This window comes from Hypomesus nipponensis, chromosome 28, assembly GCF_054491055.1.
Source record: "Hypomesus nipponensis isolate SF chromosome 28, ASM5449105v1, whole genome shotgun sequence".
Taxonomy (NCBI): Eukaryota; Metazoa; Chordata; class Actinopteri; order Osmeriformes; family Osmeridae; genus Hypomesus; species Hypomesus nipponensis.
The window spans coordinates 7,785,310-7,805,230 of NC_140388.1; the positions used below are offsets into that span (position 1 = coordinate 7,785,310).

Here is a 19,921-nt window from a genome sequence, read left to right on the forward strand (position 1 = left end):
TTCCATTACACTTCTGTACGATTTGGTGAGACATAATAATATACAGTCTTATTCGGCAACAGATTAAGGATACTAGATACTAGAGACGATTCAGAACGAATGAGCGGTAGATGGGGTATAAGCAAACAAACAGTGCAACTAACACAGACAGAGCATTCTCACTGCTGGCAGTGACTCGTGTCAGAAGCGACGAATCCATGTCTTGTGGGTTTGACGCCAACCGACTGAGGAAAGATTGACAGCCAGCCTAGCTAACGAGCTATTATTAGCTACACGACAGTGCTAGTGCTAACGCCTCGACGGTTATTTGGTGTAGGTCGGAACGTTAGCTTGGCTAGCTAACTAATAATGTAGGACTAGCTAGATATGCGTAGCTATGTATACATGACGACCTTGCATGGGTGTAACGTTAGCAAAATTAAGTGTTCACGATTTCTGATACATTTATAATGAGTCTTCACTTGGACAAACATCTCGACGCCCCTGGAGATCCGATCATTGAATCGAACCTGGCTGGACCTGTCAAGTAGCCTACCCGACTTGCCACTACTTGACAAGCCCCTCACTAACCTCGTACTGGAAAGCTAACTAGCTAGCTGAGCTAGCTAGCTGTCTAGATTAATCGGCCAAGTAAGTGACGCTAGTTAACTTCAACAGGTTAGGCTATGATAATACACAGTTTTGTTATGGCAGCTAACGAGCAGAAGTTAATATAATTTTAAGCTGTAGAAAAACTATCACGTTGTTTGCTAGCAATTTGTTTTCTAAGTGTTCCGTGGGCTAGCTAGTACAGGGTTCTGACATTTAACGTGAGTTCTAGTAAATAAGTAGTTATTGATGGATGACTGTATGACTTGGGTAACCAATTTAGCTAACGTTGTTTGATTCTGTTATGTGGACCAAATTGTTTGTCATTATGCAACCATGTTTTCCATCTCAGATTTTGTGATTTGGCACCAAAATTTGCTAGGGTGACACCATAGTAGCTAACTTGGCTAGCCAGCTAGTGCTGCTAGATAGATTGTGCAGCATGGGCAGGGGCCAGATACTATAGCTATCAGAAACATTAGCACCGTGCTGCAGTTATGGAAACTAGCTTGCTCGCCTACATTCAGCAATGCAATATTAGTTAGTTAAACAGCTCATGGGTCAGGGTATATAACAATGCGTCAGCAGCTATGCAACTACTGTCAACTAGCTTGCACTAAGTCAGTGCTTAAAGAACATTGCTCAATTTCGATATGTCAACAAGTTCGAAGTTGTACTAAACCCAGGGCTATGGGTTTTAGCGAGCTAATTGAATAGCAGGCAATGTTAGTGCTAGTAACGTTAATCTAGAAAAATTGATGAACGTGGACGGCAGTTTGTCATGTAACTGCTGCAGACAGACATTTATTAAAAGATGTAAAGTTAGCTGGACGGCATGGTAGGGGAAACTAAATACATGAATAGTTGTGGGAGGCCTGCCATGTAGAGATAGCAACTGTTGATATTGCATGCTTTGCCTGGCCTACGATGTTGTCACACACGGTGAGTCCTGTTGGGATTCGGCCATTTGAGCATCAGAAAGTTGGACATTTCACTGTAGCTATATTCACAAATCTGCCTCCAGCCACCCTCTCATTTGTCAGTGTTTGTCTTGTAGGACTGTCCTATCATGAGATGCACATCTTAGGCCCACAGGCAGTGTCAGGAGGTGTGTGTGTGTGTGTGGGGGGGGGGGGGGGGGGGATTTCCTTAACCTCTTCATCATAACGTGTCGCCTGATTTGTCAAGCCCATTAGGCAATTAGACTTTCATCTGAAGATTTTTGTGTCATTACAAATGTCAACATTTGATCTCTGTTCTCATCACCTACAGGGGCTCATTTCTACATGGCCTATGTCCCTGCAATGGACTTGGAGCCCCCCACGCACCCCCCCGTGCACCAGAACGGCAACGCCCTCCGAGAGCGGCGGGGTTCCAGGCTGGCTGACGCCGTGCTGAGGGTCCAACTCTACCACAGCAGTCAGGGAGGGGCCGACTGCCCCCCCCTCTGCTTCCCACCTGGGAACCATGTAGCCGAGCAGATCTGCATCGAGGCTGCCAAGGAGTGCAGTGAGTACCAGACTTCCATGGCACAGCTGAGTAGAGGGGCATGAAGGATCTCTGTTTCCACCTTGGGCCATGAACTAAAAGACGTTGTCTCAGCTGTGGTTTCCCTATGAACGTTCACAAACGAAAGAGAAGGGGCGGTGTCGTTCAGTTTGAACGGCGCCTTGAGATTGTATGTTTCTGTTCAAGCCCAGTTCGCTGAAAGGTCAGGGGATTTTTATGGAAGAAAGTTTGTTGGGGTCGATGGCAATAGCCGACTGTGTTGAGCTCAGCAACTTTATTCCAGTCTTTTTACCTGTATTTACCGTTGCCAAGGATAAGCAGAGGTATGTTCACTGGGGTCTGGTGCGTTCTGCCATAGACGCTCTGAATCGTCAAACCAAACTGCGAGCCAACCATGACAGGAGATACCAACCTGCACGTTTTTTTTACTGTTGATAAACCAAACATGACATTTAAGTGTTTGTGAGGAGATTCTTCACCCATGCGCATAAGTGGAAGCTGCTGGAGAATGTTAACTGTCCTAGCTCTGCAGTCATGTTTCTGTGTTTTCGCGGTCATGGTGTAAACTCTTCTATTGGCTGTTATACATACGCCCAGCTTTGGTTGTTTCTCACAAATATTTAACTGTTGGTGGTTGGGGATAGAATATAGATCATTGTACTTATTTTGTATTGTTGGACCCCCTCTACCTTTTCCTTGATCATATGACGCCTGTTAAAAAAATACATGGGAACCATGTGACATAATCAAACGACACTAAAACAACACCTAAAACCCTACTCCTGAATTAATACAATTATACTACACGTGCAATCAAATTGCTTTCAATAAAATATTTACAGACCCCTCCTTTGGTTGGCATATAGTCAATAACATTAAAATTATGCAGTCTGACTACATCATGAAATGTATTACTGTTCTTCAGGTCACCCCTATTTCGACACATCTTTGGTCAAACACAATTCAGCTGTTAATCCCCTCAGAGGTACAAACATATCATTCAAGTGCCTGTGTATGTTAACTGTATATCTTTCTCAAATAGTGTCTGATTCCATGGAGAGTGGACATTTTTGTTCTTGCAAGTGGTGGTACACTGACTAGTGCCAACATTACCCTTATAGTAACTAATATAGGTACAGTAGAAACACAGGGTCGTCAGGTTTTATCAAAAGCTTGGAGTGAGATGATTCTCCCCTTCTCCCCCACACCCCCAAGACGAGCTTTCAACGAATGTACGGTCGCCGAAAAAACTTCACTCGTGCGACCATTAATGAATACAACGTTAGCACGACAACTTGGTTGGCGTTGCCTTCTCAGCGTGAGAAATGCTAGGTGTGGCGCGAGAGTGTATGAACGGGATGAAATGCGTGTATCTCACGGTCAATGTGTGAGGCTTGAGAACCCTGGAAGCAATTCAAACCATACATACCTACATGTTAAAAATACAAAATTCAAAGATGTGTTGTTACAACATTGTACCATTTGAAGAGATATTTTGCAACCATGCACCTCCTGCAATTTCTAATCCAACTAATTAGCCTCTTGTTGCTACGTTGTGCCCTCTCCTTCTCCCTTTAGATGTGTCCCCCCTGCACTGCACTCTGTTTGGCCTCTTCAGGGAGAGAGACAGCATCTGGTTCCCACCCAATCATGTCTTCCAGCTCGATGAATCCTCCAGTGAGGATGTGGTGTTTAGAATTAGGTACGAGTGGTGTTACCAACGTTGTTTACCTGTTTTTATGTCTTGTCAATGTATGTAAATACACTATGTGTTTGTATATAGATGTTCCTGTATTTATTTAATGATAACACTTCCATATGTTTGTTCTCTTTCTCCGAAACTAAATGCTGTTCTGTGATAGGTACTATTTCCCCGGTTGGTATAGCAGTGGGGCTTCGAGAGCCTATCGGTATGGAGTCACCAAAGGCTCTGAGAGTCCGGTCCTCGATGACTTCATCATGGCGTACCTCTTTGCTCAGGTGAGTCGACACTCGTGTCCGTGTCAAGAAGCCGTGTCGCGTCCCATACAGCCTAGGGAACATATCACAGCTGGGTCTGTACCCTGTGGAGAAGCAACAGTTGGCTGCCTCTTTCGTCTGACAGCTGAGCATATGACTGTGTCTTTTGAAGGAGTCCGAGTTGTCAGCGTGAGATTGCCGCTGGAGTCCCACACAAGGACTGTTTGATAGTGTGTGTCTCCTGCTACTCCTGCCCCATTTATTAGGCACCGTGGCCATTCACTGTAGGGAGGGAGAGAGAGGGATCAGGCAGGGGCATTGGAAGCTTGTTTGACCATCAATATTTTTGGTTGGAATGTTGACAGTTTATGACGTAGGCTTTTATTATTTATAGTCAAAATAGGGGACTGCTCTGATGAGATGTTTTATTATATTGAGATTATTTTTCCATTCCTCTATCCTCAACCCTTTGTCCACGTTAAATCGTTTTTTTGTTATGTTATAACACAACACTCAGTCCTGCTTGGTATTGGTATAATGGTTTCATATTTTATGTCATTTTTCATAATTCAATCATAATTTATGGTAACATTTAATAACATTCTGGTTAGCGTATCGCCTGAAGGTGTGAAACTGTTCAACGGTCTAACTCCACATTTCAGTGCGAGTTTTAGAGCTTTGCACATGCTTTCATTAACTAATTTCAAATGTATACAATGTACGGAGAAGCTTATCATGGAATTTGCTTTACAGCACCTTTAAAGCTGTCTTATAATGACTGAACTCTAATTGAAACACAGTACGGGATTATATGGAATTATTCCCTAGACATTCTGACTTTAGGCTTCGGTACTGCTCTGGGCAGAATAAGAAGCCTACCACAATGTTATTTCAGGTCTCAGCAGCTTATGTACTGCTTATGCTTATGTATCCAATAACACCCGGGAGGCCCCCACCCACTCTGACCGGCGCTCCATTCCAGTTTCTTCATATTTGTTTTACATATAGTGCACGTTAATCCTACACTGCTGTGGGACTTCTGATCGGCTTTAGAATGTTCCAAACGATGGACGTTGTTGCAGGGGTTTGTTTTGATCTTAAACAAAGATCCGGAACCGTTTTGTGACCTTGACCTCCCGAACACACTCAGCCGTGTGCTCTCGGTTAGGGCCCTGGGTGAAATGCCCCGGGCGCAGTCTCAGCTCTCGCTCACACCTGATCACTAACCCGGCCGTCTGTGTTTGCGCTCGTCCGTCGGGGTCGCAGTGGAGGAGTGACTTTGTCAACGGCTGGGTGAAGATCTCCAACTCCCACGAGAGCCAGGAGGAGAGCCTGGGCATGGCCGTGCTGGACATGATGCAGCTGGCCAATGAGAAGCACATGTCTCCGCTGGACATCTACAACGCCACGAGGTAAACGGACGACCCGTCACCATGCCCCATCAAATAGTCTCACCACATCTAAACACTTTCTGTCATCTTGCCGATAGAGAGACTCGTTTTTACTCCCATATGACCAGGTTTGGTGTGGCCAAACGCTGTAAGCAGTGTGATTGGAATCTAGACTAAGACTGCAGTTGCGTTTTATATATAGCTGAGGCAAGGCTGAATATCAGACGGCAATCAAACACGTCGACTATGCCTCTCTCTGTCTCTCTCTCCCGTGTCAGCTACAAGTCCTTCCTGCCCAAGGACATGCGGGCCCACATCCAGGACTGCAACTTCCTGACGCGCAAGCGGATCCGCTACCGCTTCAAGAAGTTCATCCAGCAGTTCAGCCAGTGCCGGGCCACGGCGCGCGACCTGAAGCTCAAGTACCTCATCAGCATGGAGTCCCTGGAGACGGCCTTCTACACGGAGCGCTTCCAGGTCAGGGAGCCCTCGGCCGGGCAGGTCACCATCACCGTGGCAGCGGACCACGGCATCCAGTGGAGCCGGGACAAGCACAAGAACTCTGAACAGGCACTGTTTCTATCTTCTTTGGGTTTGGTCGTGTTGTGTTTCGTGTGTCCCGCGTTCCCCGAGCTAACGTTGCGGAAAGTAGTTAGTACTTTTGGGCAACATTATGTTTTAGATATTTGGAACAAAGGTCCCTAAGACAGTTTTTGTTGTTGTTTTTTTTTTACATTTACATCCACCCCATACACATGTTCAGCTGCCCTGTAAATCAAGCATCGCCTGATTTACAATATGGTTTCGTTTTACCCATCTGTTTGTAGAGGGTGGGCCCAGTCTGTAGAAATATGCGCTCGTGTCAACACACTGTCAGTCTAACTCCACGATGGGTTGTGTTGTGCGCAGGACTTGCAGACCTACTGTGACTTCCCGGACGTTACTGACATCAGTATCAAACAGGCTAACAAGGAGGGCTCCATGGAGAGTCGAGTCGTCTCCATCAACAAGCAGGACGGGAAGACTCTGGTACGGCTAACATCCTCAAACCTGCCACGGACACACAGATAATACCTCCAATAGATTCCCTCGTTGTTTTTGCGTCGTAATGTGTAGTTTGTTTTAGTTTTTGGGGGGGACGTAGCATAACAGGCATACATGTGTCCGTGGCTGGGAAGCCACGTGTAGTTCACGTGTGTTCGATGTTGAATCCCTTCTCGTTCTTGTGCCTGTCAGGAGCTTGAGTTTCCCAGCCTGGCCCAGGCTCTGTCCTTCGTGTCGCTCATCGACGGCTACTACCGCCTCACGACGGACGCACACCACTACCTCTGTAAAGAAGTGGCCTCCCCAAGGCTCGTCGAGGCCATCAGCTGTCACTGTCACGGACCCATCTCGTAAGTGACTCCTGCGCGGGCACCCGTTTATTTATTTATGGGTCTGCCAGCCAACATGGCAACCCCCCCCCCCCCCCCCCTTCTTTCTTGCACCTCACCGCCTGACTGGTCGTCTTGTTGTTTCCCCTTCCTGCTGCTCACGTTGATGTTTTCTCCCGTCGTAGAATCGAGTTCGCCATCAATAAGCTGCAGAAGTCTGGAAATAAGCGTGGCCTGTACCTGCTCAGGTGCAGCCCCAAGGACTTCAACAAGTACTTTCTGACCTTCGGCGTGAGGGTACGTAGAAAAAACGAACGCCGGTTCGGCGGATGCCGCTTTCAAAACAATCGTCGACCGCTTGGTGAAATGACGTCCAATCAAAATAGAACCGTCCTCTCCCTCGGTGTGTGTTTGCTCGCGTCAGGTGTACGACGTCGTGGATTACAAGCACTGTCAGATCACCAGGTCGCCTTGCGGGGAGGTCAACCTGAGCGGCACCAAGAGGAACTTCGGCAGCCTGCAGGAGCTGCTCACCTGCTACCAGAAGGAGACCGTGCGCTCGGACGGGATCGCCTTCCAGTTCAGCAGGCGCTGCCCGCCCAAATCCAAAGGTGAACTGCCCTTCAACTGGATGTCGCTCTGTCAGTCGGGCTTCACGTTTCTCAGTCGCTTTTTCGACTTTTGAACATTATAGTGCGAGAGAGCATGTGTGTGTGAGTGAGTGTGTGAGAGAGTCGGTTCCTATGTTGGGTCATTGCTGGTAGTGTAATAGATACTTGTAGGACAAACCCTTCAAACTAGACTCCTAAGAAAGAGACTCTGGCCTGGTCTTAATGGTTAAGTCATCCTATTCTATGTCGTCTTCCTCACACAGAATTGTCCAGTTTACTTGTATGCAGGAGCAACAAGGGCTCTGAAGTGTCTCTTTCTCCCTTGCTGTCGCGACACCACATTAGCCAGATGGTGTTCCACAAGATCAAGAAAGAGGACCTGGAGTTTGTAAGCAGCATGATTTATTTAATGCCACGGAATGTCTTCCTTTTGCTCAGCTTATGTGCATGTTCCAACATTCTGAATGGAAAGCCTGCAGAGTACGAGTACACTATATATCAGAATTTGACCTAGCAACATTTGGATGAGGAAGGAAGTTATTTAGCACATGCTTCAAATGCAATATGTTTTCAATACTTAATACAAAAAAAAGTTGTGTGTTTTTGCCAATACAACTCAAGCAACCAAAAAGGAGATTGCCATTGACATTTGTATCTCCTTTTGTGTGTGTCTAACCAAAAATATTGAATGTGGACTGTCCTGTGTTCCAGAATGAAAGTTTAGGTCAAGGTACGTTTACAAAGATCATCAAAGGAGTCCGTAAGGAGCTCGGGGACTATGGGGAGATGCACCAAACGGAGGTCATCATGAAAGTTCTAGAACAAGCGCAGAGGAGCTACTCAGAGGTCAGTAAAGGACGGGTATTCAAACTGGGGTTCTCCTTCTGTTCATCTGGCCCTGGGTATCTCGGACGGTTTCCTTGGCATATAACGACGCCCATGTTGTAGTGACCGACAATGTCGTCTGTCTCTGTCTGTCTGTGTCGCTCTGTCTGTCTCTGTCTCTCTCTCTCTGTCTCTCTCTGTGTCTCCTTCTGCAGTCTTTCTTCGAAGCTGCAAGCATGATGAGCCAGCTGTCACACAAACACCTGGTTCTAAACTACGGAATGTGTGTGTGCGGGGAGGAGAGTGAGTGCTCTGCACACACACACACACTGTTATTTTTGTGTGATTTATTAGGATTCACACGGAGGTGCCCTTATCTCTGGGCGGGGGTAAACAAACGGCTGCTCCTGACCCTTCTTGTCAATTTGGGTGAATCCTTTCAGATATCATGGTGCAGGAGTTTGTGAAGTTTGGCTCTTTGGACACGTACCTGAAGAAGAACAAGAACTCTGTCAATATCCGGTGGAAACTTGAAGTGGCCAAACAGCTGGCCTGGACCATGAACTTCCTGGTAAGAAGCAGACATAACAAACTGTGTTTCAAACCCCCGAATGGGCTTGAATGTCGTCATGAACAATATGTGTTTAAAAAAAAAAACATGTTAACTAGACCACGGATATGCTGGTGGCAATGTATCAAAGCACTGTTCAGAGTCTGGTCGACTAGGCTGTCCCGGGGGCCTGTCGGGGCATCCAGGCGTCCTCGTTCACTGTCTGGTTTCTCTCGCCCTGCAGGAGGAGAAGAACATCGCCCATGGCAACGTCTGCCTTAAGAACGTCCTCCTTATCCGGGAGGAGGACCAGAAAACGGGGAATCCCCCGTTCATCAAACTCAGTGACCCAGGCATCAGCATCACCGTCCTGCCTAAAGAGAGTGAGTCACCCCCTCCTTCATCCACCCCACCCCCTTCAACTTCTCACTAGTACATATATCCCTCTGGGATAAATGAAGCTCCATCGATGCTATCCATCCTTTCTATCCATTCATCAGTTCTCCCATCAGTCCGTCCATGGTGTGTTACTTCCAGTGTGCCACAAGGGGGCGACAGTTATTCAAACTCCCAGCGGGGAGGCTCCCAACATATCCTGTTCACAGCACGACCGCAAACACCCCCGATCGTTACGTCTCCCCAGGCCCGAGCACACAACGTCATTCCGCACGGCCGGGGAATTGAACCGGCAACCTTCTGATAAATAGCCCCGATTCCCTAACCGCTCAGCCGTCTGCCCCCCCCCCCCTCTGTCTTCCAGTCCTGACGGAGAGGATCCCCTGGGTGGCGCCAGAGTGCATCGAGGACCCCGGCTGCCTGAGCCTGGCGGCCGACAAGTGGAGCTACGGGACGACGCTGTGGGAGATCTGCAGCGGGGGAGAGAAGCCCCTGGGCACCCTGGAGAACTCCAAGGTGAGGAGGAGAACACTGCTGGGACTGGGGGGCAGCCTGGTGGCTAGAGTATTTGCCCGCAGGACAAGAGGTCCCAGGTTCAAATCCCCCCCACACACCCCCTGCACCGTATATCCGTTCGCCCCCTCGGTAACTAATTGTCCCGGTTGCAGAAGAAGCTGTTTTACGGGGACCACCACCAGCTACCCGCTCCAAAGTGGACGGAGCTTGCCAACCTGATCACCAGCTGCATGGACTACGAGCCCTCTTTCAGACCCACCTTCAGAGCCGTCATCCGCGACCTCAACAGCCTGTTCACGCCGGGTCAGTCCCTTCTAGCGGGGGGTTGTGTTACCGGTGGAGGGGGGGGGGGGGGGCTGCTTGATGCCGACACCGGATCCGTAGCGCTCGTGTACGGTTTGGTGTCCTTTTTCCGGAGCCACACCGGGACCCTCGCCGTCGGAAAGGGAGCTACCTCAAAGAAATTCGGCAGAACTGTGTTTAGAAATGTGCTGTGTACGTCAACACGGTTATGTAGATGAGGGACTGCAGAGAACAATCTGGTGTCTCTAATAGTAGACTTTATAAACAACGTGACATATTCGAAAAGGGGCGGGGGGGGGGGGCTTCAAACAGGTGTGTGCGTGCGTATATGGTATCATGTTTACTACTCCTTTAAAACAAGATCTTTGACTGGTGGCTCTCTCCCTCCATCCCCAGACTATGAGCTGATCGTGGAGAGTGACATCCTGCCCAACAGAACCGGAGCGTCCTCCTTGCTGTCCGGGGCCTTTGAGAACGGAGAGCCGGCCCAGTTTGAGGAGAGACATCTCATCTTCCTCCAGCAGCTGGGAAAGGTGAGGGCGTCCCCGGCTTTCCATCACTGTCATCAACCATACATAGCCCTTCCCAGGTCTTTAACTTGACTCAGTCTCCGTAGCTCCTGTCTTAGTGGGTCTTTTCACAATGCCGGGCGTCTGGCATCATAAAAACGACTTTTATTATCTCAGATTATTATTATTATTAAGAATTATCCCAGCCACATACTGATGTGACTTCTTGTTATTTAGATAGATCTTAAGTTAACTCCTACCCCGCTTGCTCTATAACGGTGTTGGCTTCCTCTTCAAGGGTAACTTCGGCAGTGTGGAGATGTGCCGGTACGACCCGCTGCAGGACAACACCGGGGACGTGGTGGCCGTGAAGAAGCTCCAGCACAGCTCTGCCGAGCACATGAGGGACTTTGAGCGGGAGATCGAGATCCTCAAGTCCCTCCAGCACGAGAACATCGTCAAGTATAAAGGCGTGTGCTACAGCGCAGGTACGTCCGGACGCCGATTGGTTTAGAGCAGGGGTCCCCAGGGCGCTGATTGGTTTAGAGGAGGGGTCCGCAGGTACGGCCGGACACCGATTGGTTTAGAGGAACGCTAGGTTGGAGGGGTAACGGCGTGTAATTGCAATCACCAATCCTTGTCCTGGATTCCCCGTGTGAGGTCACATGATCACGCGAGCGGCGGAGAGGGGTGATCTTTCGACGGTTCCATGACTGTGGAACCACGATTCCCCTTGAGAGAGTCTTGAGGAATGAAGAAAATGTGAAATGTAAAGTCTCTTGTCGTTGGAATGCGTGCTGCAGGTCGGAGGAACCTGCGACTCATCATGGAGTACCTGCCCTTCGGAAGCCTCCGCGATTACCTCATCAAGAACAAGGAGAGGATCGACCAAAAGAAACTAGTGCACTACACGTCCCAGATCTGCAAGGTACACCTTCCAAGTCTCCAATAGCCCTTCTCAAGTTTTCCAGATCCTTTCATAGGATGTTTTTGTCCATTTAAGTCTGTTATTGTCTGTGGTCCGCATTTAATGAAAGCCTCGGTTTTCCTGTTCATTCAAACCACTTCATTTGGGAGTGTTATCTCTTGTACGTGACTGGTCCTCAGGGCCAGTAGCAGGGCAAGATCAATCCCACGCGTGATTTGAAAACAGCAGAATTTCACACGCTTTTGTCTGCTTTCGTCCATTCGTTGCGTTCTCCTACCCAATACATTTGGTTTTTCCTGAAGTTATGCTTGTGATGCGTATGAGCGAACTTGTCTCTTGTCATTTTGTGTGTGTGTGTGTGTGTGTGTGTGTGTGTGTGTGTGTGTGTGTGTGTGTGTGTGTGTGTGTGTGTGTGTGTGTGTGTGTGTGTGTGTGTGTGTGTGTGTGTGTGTGTGTGTGTGTGTGTGTGTGTGTGTGTGTGTGTGTAGGGCATGGAGTATCTTGCCAACAAGAGATACATCCACAGAGATCTGGCGACACGGAACATCTTGGTGGAGAGTGAACTGAGGGTGAAGATTGGAGATTTTGGCCTCACCAAAGTCTTGCCACAGGACAAGGAGTATTACATGGTCAAGGAACCTGGAGAGAGCCCCATATTCTGGTTTGACTTGTTTCAATCATTTTTGACATGTTTTTTTTTTGCCATTGTCTAAAGCACTAACGGATTGTTTTCAGGGGTGTTTGTCTGTAGTCAGCTATCAGATGCGCAGTATGTGGGGGGGCTGGGGGGGGCGGTGGTGTGAGAAATGAGCTTTCCCAGGGTTCCTTTCACTCAGGAATGTTTGTGGGCCTGTGTGTGCAGGTACGCCCCAGAGTCCCTGACGGAGAGCAAGTTCTCTGTGGCGTCAGATGTGTGGAGCTTCGGAGTCGTCCTCTATGAACTGTTCACCCACAGCGACAAGAACCTCAGCCCACCTGCGGTGAGGATTTCTCTCTCCCCTCTCTATCTCTCTCCCCTCTCCATCGTACAAAACAGGCTCAGGACAGTATGTTCAAGATCAAACGTGTTTTTGCCTTTTTTACGCTTGCTTTTTCCGTTATATAAAATACTCATGAAACAGATCAAACAGATGGTATCAGCAGAGTCAACATTCCAGAAATGAATACTTATTCAGTTTTTTTGTATATTTTTTATTATGTGACTTTATCTTGCCTCTACCCCCTGGGTAAGGGCAGAGTGTCCGACATATAAAGTCATGTACATCACTTTTATCAAAGCTCCTGACACAATGAAACCTCTCTCTACCTGACATCCCTCCCTTCCCCTGTCCTCATCCTCCCCTCTCCGTCTACGCAGATGTTCATGGGCATGATGGGGAATGACAAGCAGGGACAGCTGATAGTCTACCATCTCATAGAGCTCCTCAAGTCAGGCAGCCGGCTGCCTCAGCCTCTTCAGTGTCCACCAGAGGTGAGGGGTGGGGCCTTGTCATGATAACAGCACAGTTTGTTTTGAGTTATTTATCATACTCCGTTTGTGCCATAATGGCCAAGCAGTTACCGTATTTTCCAGACTACAAGTCGCTCCGGAGTATAAGTGACATTAGTCAAAAAATGAGTCATGAAGAGGGAAAAAAAAACATAAATTGCACTGGATTATAAATCAAATTTATTTCAAAATGTATTTCACAAAATCCAAGAACAAGAACAGACTGTATCTGTAAAGGAAAGTTATTCAACGACACAATAGAACACAGAACAACAGGCTGAATAGTGTCACAAACCAGGCTCATGGGTTAAGACAGAACAAAGGGGAACACATGCGCAAGAACTATATGCTGTGGTAATTTATTAAAGAATACTAATTTAACATAACTAAACGTGAGGTATGTAAGTCAGTAAGTCAGTGGTGTACATGCGTGTGAGTGTCTCATGATAGTGAGCAGTGTTGAAGGCTGTATTAACAAAAGTCAAAAAGGTTGCCACAACTCAAAACAAAAGCGTGTTGCGAAAAAACAGAAGGGTCGTCTGTCTCCTGAAGTCCTCCTAAAGGGGAGGAAACCACCGGGCCCAGGTGTAGCCACTTGACGGCTGAGGAGGCCGTCACAATAGGTGTCTGGTATGTCAACGTAACACATTAACAGTTATTCAGCTACACAATAGCATAAAGAACTCACCTGGGAGGCTGAATAGGCTAAATTAACATAACAAGCTAGCTAGTCCAACAAGCAAGTTACCGGTAAGATAGTTCACCAAGCTTCCGATCTCATTCCACATCACTGAATCCGTTGAACTTGTTTATCGAACATTTAAAAACAATGTTAAACGACTATAAATCGCAGGACCAGCTAAACTATGAAAAAAATTTAAAAAAATAAGTGACTTGTATTACGGAAAATACGGTACCTGAAAAAACAGGTCAAACTGTCTCTTACCACCTCTCTATCACCCCCTCTATCTCTCCTGCTCTTTCTCAGATCCATGAGATGATGCAGGAATGCTGGGATAACGACCCGTGTTCACGCCCGTCCTTTAAGGAGTTGGCCCTGCGGGTCGACCTGTACTGGGACAGCAAGGAGATTTAGAGAAACACCCCAAGTGCCCCCCCCCCCCCCCTTCCGCTTTTCACAAAGAGGCTTCTACATTCACTCGGCTGCCAAGCGGGTGTCCTGTTGGAGACAAAGGGAAAACACTGCCGTTGTGTGCCATTGTGTGGCAAGAGATTCAACTGAGAAATCTAATCTTCTATCTAGAGACCTGTATCAAGCAAGGTCTCATTTCTTTACAGTTGTGATCCCAAAACAGCTGGAGCAGAAATGTGCGGAATCAGAGCAAAGTTTACCGTAATATTTAGGATGCTGTGGAATAATATTGAACCCTTTTGAACATAATGTTAGTGGTTTCCTAGTAATGCAAGAAGAATCTGATGCTATCTCTTATATTTCAAATCAAGTTTAAAATGTTTTACTCTGTATTTTAAAGCATTATGGCACTTTTTGCTCTGGCATGACAATTTCTGCTCTAGAAAATTCTGGCCCTGTTTGTGTGCGTGTGTTTAGTTGTGTGTGTGTTTGTGTGTGTTTGGTTATCTGAGTGTGTGTGTGTGTTTAGTTTGTGTTGTCCCTCTTGTTGACAGAGCTAGCGGGGCTAGCTTTCACCAACTTTTTCTCCCCATATCAGAAGAATGAAAGAAAGATGGACTGATTAAGCTGAAAGATGGATTTAGGTTTTACGTGTTTTTTTGGTATGTAAATACATATTTGTGTACATATTTTAAAAAGATTTTATAATTTTATAAAATAAACATTTAAGTCTATATTTGAATTGCTGAAAAGCACTCAGTGTAAATGAAGTACATACACAGATGATTAAGAATACCTTATTGTTTTGTTTGTTTGTTTTTGCATTGTGAAAGAAATGGCGGGAGAATTATAAACAAATGTCTATGAATGCTGTGTGTTGGAGTGTCTTTACACATTTTAACTATTTACGGTACTGTACGACAGTATATCTGTCAAAAATAAAACAAAAAAATACGTTTTACAATGCCACAGGTTAACGTTGGTTCCCTTTCCAAATGTAATCTAATAATCGACGCTTATATTCAATTTTATAAGTACCTATCACTCCACGTGCACATATCCAAGAACAATCAGATAACAATGTTTTCGGGCAACAAAGCGTATCTTGACAGTAATGGTGGGTCCATGCACTGAAACATTTGTTGACAACTGCAATACTTGGTCATGGAACGTCATGTAGCGGATCTCTTCTTACAAGCTTGACCTATAATGTAGCCTACCTACTGCCGCGTGGGAGCGGAGCCTGTCCGTGATTTATAAACCTTTGACGGGACATCGACAAAGGCAGTTCAAGTTGTTGGCCTGCACCAGGACAGCGGAAAGGTCTACCTTGAAATCGCAACTGTTAGGACAGCGACGGAGTGAAGAGGCTAAGCATAATCGTGAGTGATCAGCGTTCTGTCCTTAAAAAACTTGAACTTCATTCAACTTGCATGTAGCGATATGACTAGCGATGTGAAAAAAGTTCACAAAGCGGATTTATTTCAGAACAGAAATGTAATACCGCTTTTGGAAATCACTTTACATTTTGCATCCACTCCATTGTCATCCCCATCATGCCATGTTGCGGAATAGAAATCCTATTCGTGTGCTTGAACACATTTCACCACCTGATTGCAAGCCGTCTGTCTGATACATGGGCCGTCAGACAGAATAGCACTGCAGTTTGTTTGAAATTGTTATCGATGTTTCCCCCCCACTCAATTTAACCTATTTTCTTGCAGTCTGGTCCTGATGCAGAATAGAAAGTCCAGCGGGCCTCTTCCCCCGGATGGGGGCTATGGCTGGGTCGTGGTCACCTCTGCCTTCTTCATCATGGGCCTCACAACTGCTGTCTCCAAGAACTTTGGCCTCTTTTTCATGGATATCCAAACCCATTTTGGGATCCTCACCAGCACTTTTTCATGGGTCAACTCCACCGCCATAGCCATGTTCCACCTTGGAGGTAAGGGGGATGCATAACATTGTACAGCAACTGACACGGTCCAGTCACATACAGTAGGTGATCTTGCATGGAAATGGCTACATGGATTACAATAGTTATACACACCATGTTCCCACTCCATTCACTCATCTCTCGCTGCAAAAAAAGTCTGCTAAAATACAAGAAATTAACACTAAATTTGAAGAGAAAATTACTCAATACTAGTGAAATTATCTTGCTGGCTGGACAGATAATTTTAAACATCAAAATATTTTTAAATAAGTTTCTTCCAGTCTAGAAATAAGTAGGCATACAAAGATACCACAAATTAAAAGATAGAAACTAGTAAATAATTTTTGGTGAAACAAGATAATAAATATTATATTTCCAGAACTAAGATTGTAAATCTTGGCAAGCAGAACAATTTGCAGTGCTCTTGTATGTCATTATACAGACATCATTAAATAACTACACATTTAAATAATCTGCATCTCAAAGTTTCTCCTTCCCTCCCCAGCTCCTCTGGCCAGTGCTCTGAGCCTCCGGTTTGGACACAGGTGGATGATCATGCTGGGTGGACTCCTTATCTTTTCAGGGATGTTGCTGGCTTCTCTTAGTACCAGTTTGACAGAGTTGTTCCTCGGCATTGGAGTTTTGCAAGGTAGGAAGGAACCTGGATGATATTTACATTTAGTCATTTAGCAGACGCTCTTATCCAAAGCGACTTACAGTAAGTACAGGGACATTTCCCCTAGGCAAGTAGGGTGAAGTGCCTTACCCAAGGACACAACGTCGTTCGGCATGGCTGGGAATCAAACTGCGACCTTCAGATTACTAGCCCGATTCCCTAACCGCTCAGCCACCTGACTCCCATGATATGTGGGTTGTTGTTAGTTAATCAAACAAGACAACATTTTAATACGATAACAGAGCCTCTCTTGGAAGAGAAATGAACCTGAAACGTAAAACACCCTGTAAGGCTGTGGGCAGGTTAGCCTTACAACCCCACAAACACCCGAGACAGTCCACACTTCATGGCTAGGGTGGGTATATGTGGGCTAGGCATAGTTCACTGGTAGAACATTTCAATCCAGATCAAGAGGTCACAAGATCATAATATTTTGCAATGCTTGGATCAAAACATTGTTGTGTGAGTCACGTGACTCACTTGAATTTTAACCGACTCAAATCTGTGACATAGTACAAACATGACATAGTACAGTTCAGTTGTAACAGTTCCCACACATGTGAAGAACCTGGACTTAAATATGTCTCCTTCTTCCCTTCCAGGTTTGGGTCTGTCTTTCTGCTGGACACCAGCCAACAGCATGGTGAGTCACTACTTCCTGCGCTGGCGACCCATAGCCTACGCCATCGCTAGCGCGGGGGAGTGCGTCTTTGCCATGATGTTCAGCCCCTTCTTCCAGTGGCTGATCGACACGTACACCTGGCAGGGCGCTCTGCTCCTCATCGGAGGCCTTCAGCTCAACCTCTGCGCCTGTGGTGCCGTTATGAGGCCCCTGGACACACGCAAACCCCGGATCCCCAAACTAAACCCAGAATCCACTGACGACACAGCTGTGGTCGTCATCCCGTCAAAGGTGAAGCCGAGCTTCCAGTGGTCTCTGCTCAGGAAACCCAAACTCCTCCTGTACATCCTCTTTGCCATATTTGCGGCTGCAGGCTTCTTCATCCCGCCCCTGTTCCTGGTGCCTTACGCTAGCAGTCTGGGGTTGGGGCAGTACTGGACCGCATCCATCCTCTCCGTCATGGCTCTGGTTGACCTGGGCGGCCGTCTGGCCTGCGGCTGGCTGGCTAACTTGAGGCTGATCAGGAATCTGCAGCTGGTCACCATGGTGGCGACCCTGCTGGGGGTCGTGCTGCTGCTGTTGCCCCTCAGTCAGAACTACTGGACCTTGCTGGTGTTCTCCTCGCTGTACGGCTTCTTTTATGGCTGTCTCGCGGCCGTGCACGTGACGGCAATTGTGGACATCGTGGGTCTGTCGAGTTTTGACAGCGGCCTGGGCCTTTTCATGCTCTTCAGGAGCATAGGAGGGTTTTTGGGACCACCTGCTGCAGGTGAGAATGTTTCCGTCCGTGTCGGGTTTGTTTGTCCGGTGTGTATGTCTTTGTCTCTGTGGAGGGTGGTTTAGCTGACGTTGTTGTTCCTCACAAACCCCGTACCCTGTATCATTGAACAGTGGTGAAGGCTTGTTTTCCCTCCGAGAGCCGCTTTTGTGTCCGTGGTCTGCTGTTTCTCCTCTTGACGCAGGTTGGCTGGTCGATTGGACGGAGGGTTTTGATGTCACTTTCTACCTGTCTGGAATCTGCCTCGTCGTGTCGGGGGTTTTCGTGGCGCTTGTCGATCATCTCGTGAGGAAAAGAGAGGCGTCCTGCGACGGCCGAGAGCCCAGCTCAGACCCTGATGCGAGCGCAGGCCAGACGGGGGAGAAGCCTGGGGACATTCTAAACAGCAACCTTACATCTGAAGAAATCGCATGACCCCCCCCCCCCCCCCCCCCTCGTTTTAAACAAGTGACTTTGGGGTTTTGGAGGCTTTCAGATCACAGGCAGATGACTGTGTCAAGGAACATTCCAGCAGGTATTGATGCATGTACACTATCCATTTTTTTAAATGCCTATGCTGAGTAGCTGACAGAATTCTTTAAGAGGTACTATTTTAGTTTGAATTGAACAAAAGTCTTGACAGAAATTGATATACTGAGCAGTTTTCTCACTTAAATTTGTGATGTGATTGTTTGTTTGTGTGCTTTGCCTACAATTAGAGAGTTGGTGAACCTTCTTGTACTGTATTATCATCAAAACATCACATTATCTCAGGGGATATGCACTCAATTGCTTATTCATCAACATCAATCATGACACATCTTGACTAACTGGATATTTCAATACCTTGCCTTCAGTTAACATCTCACACATTAAAGAAAAATGATCTAGAATCAGCAATAACAGGAAGAAATCCCATCTCATGTTGTATGAATCTGTTTGTCTGACAGGTGGGGTAGTGGATAATGTGTTAAAACTACTGCCTCAAAAGATTGCAGCAAAATAATATTGCACTGAGACAATCCAGTATTACTGTCTTAGGCAGCAAAGTGAGTCTGGATGAAGATGTAGTTACTAATACAATTTGTACTGTTGTACACTTGCAATCAGTGCCTTTCAAATTGTCTTATTTTATTGTCTTTAACTAAATGAAATGTTGTTGATGTTTTCTGTTGCCTTATCTTGTTTATTATGTTTACTGTATACACCTTCCCACCAAAGTAAATTCCTTGTTTGTGACCACTTACTTGGCGATTAAACCCTATTCTGATTCTGATTCTTCGTTTTATTTTTTATTATAATAATATACATGTATTGGTGTACTTAACCGGTAGAACTGTTGTTGTTGTTAAGAGTTAAACCATTTAACTGAAGGATGTTCTAAGGAGGAGACAAATAGTGCAGCTGTTTTTGTATGCATAATTTACTATTTCATCTCAACATATTTAAATATATTATATACTGTCTACTGTAAATGTATGATATAATATAATAATAAATGGACCATGGCATTGGATAATGGTATTCTTCTTTTTAAACAGTCTACTGTGGCAGCCACCAGGGAATGCTAACCGTCCCTTGTTCACAGGAGGGCAACATTCTAAATTTGCATTCTTGTCCCAAGATATGTGCTAAGTTTAATTTGTGCACATTAGCATTCACTCTATATCATAAAATAAACACTATGGCCCCTTTTTCCCTGACATGGGTTAAACTTAGTCCTAAAGTAAGTGAAAACTTCAATGAAGATCTCCTTTGAAAAGTTTTTTTGGCTAGGACTAGGCTTAATCCCTGTCTGGGAAACTGGGCCTATATTTTAGGGCACACGCTAAAGTTCACTCAAGGAAACTGTTAATTGTACAGAAGACAACACACAACTTAAGTGAGGCC

The 19,921-nt window shown here is 46.3% G+C and overlaps 2 protein-coding genes across 2 annotated transcripts; both read left to right on the forward strand.

Moving 5' to 3' along the window:
- Positions 1-37: 37 nt before the first annotated feature.
- jak2b (Janus kinase 2b) lies at positions 38-14,908 on the forward strand. Its single transcript, XM_084694445.1, has 24 exons — positions 38-630; positions 1,861-2,097; positions 3,676-3,799; positions 3,960-4,077; positions 5,323-5,468; positions 5,726-6,017; positions 6,357-6,476; positions 6,684-6,841; positions 7,006-7,117; positions 7,245-7,431; positions 7,695-7,819; positions 8,143-8,277; positions 8,472-8,559; positions 8,700-8,827; positions 9,051-9,189; positions 9,567-9,718; positions 9,871-10,021; positions 10,418-10,554; positions 10,829-11,018; positions 11,334-11,458; positions 11,947-12,119; positions 12,321-12,438; positions 12,816-12,929; positions 13,936-14,908. The coding sequence occupies exons 2-24, from the start codon at positions 1,875-1,877 to the stop codon at positions 14,041-14,043; spliced, it is 3,363 nt and encodes a 1,120-aa protein (XP_084550571.1). The 5' UTR covers positions 38-630; positions 1,861-1,874; the 3' UTR covers positions 14,044-14,908.
- Positions 14,909-15,018: 110 nt separating this feature from the next.
- On the forward strand, positions 15,019-19,307 carry LOC146219819 (monocarboxylate transporter 13). The gene is made up of 5 exons (XM_084694446.1): positions 15,019-15,422; positions 15,765-15,985; positions 16,482-16,625; positions 17,255-18,043; positions 18,237-19,307. Exons 2-5 carry the CDS (start codon positions 15,775-15,777, stop codon positions 18,464-18,466), a joined length of 1,374 nt encoding a protein of 457 aa, XP_084550572.1. The 5' UTR covers positions 15,019-15,422; positions 15,765-15,774; the 3' UTR covers positions 18,467-19,307.
- The last annotated feature ends 614 nt before the right edge of the window (positions 19,308-19,921 follow it).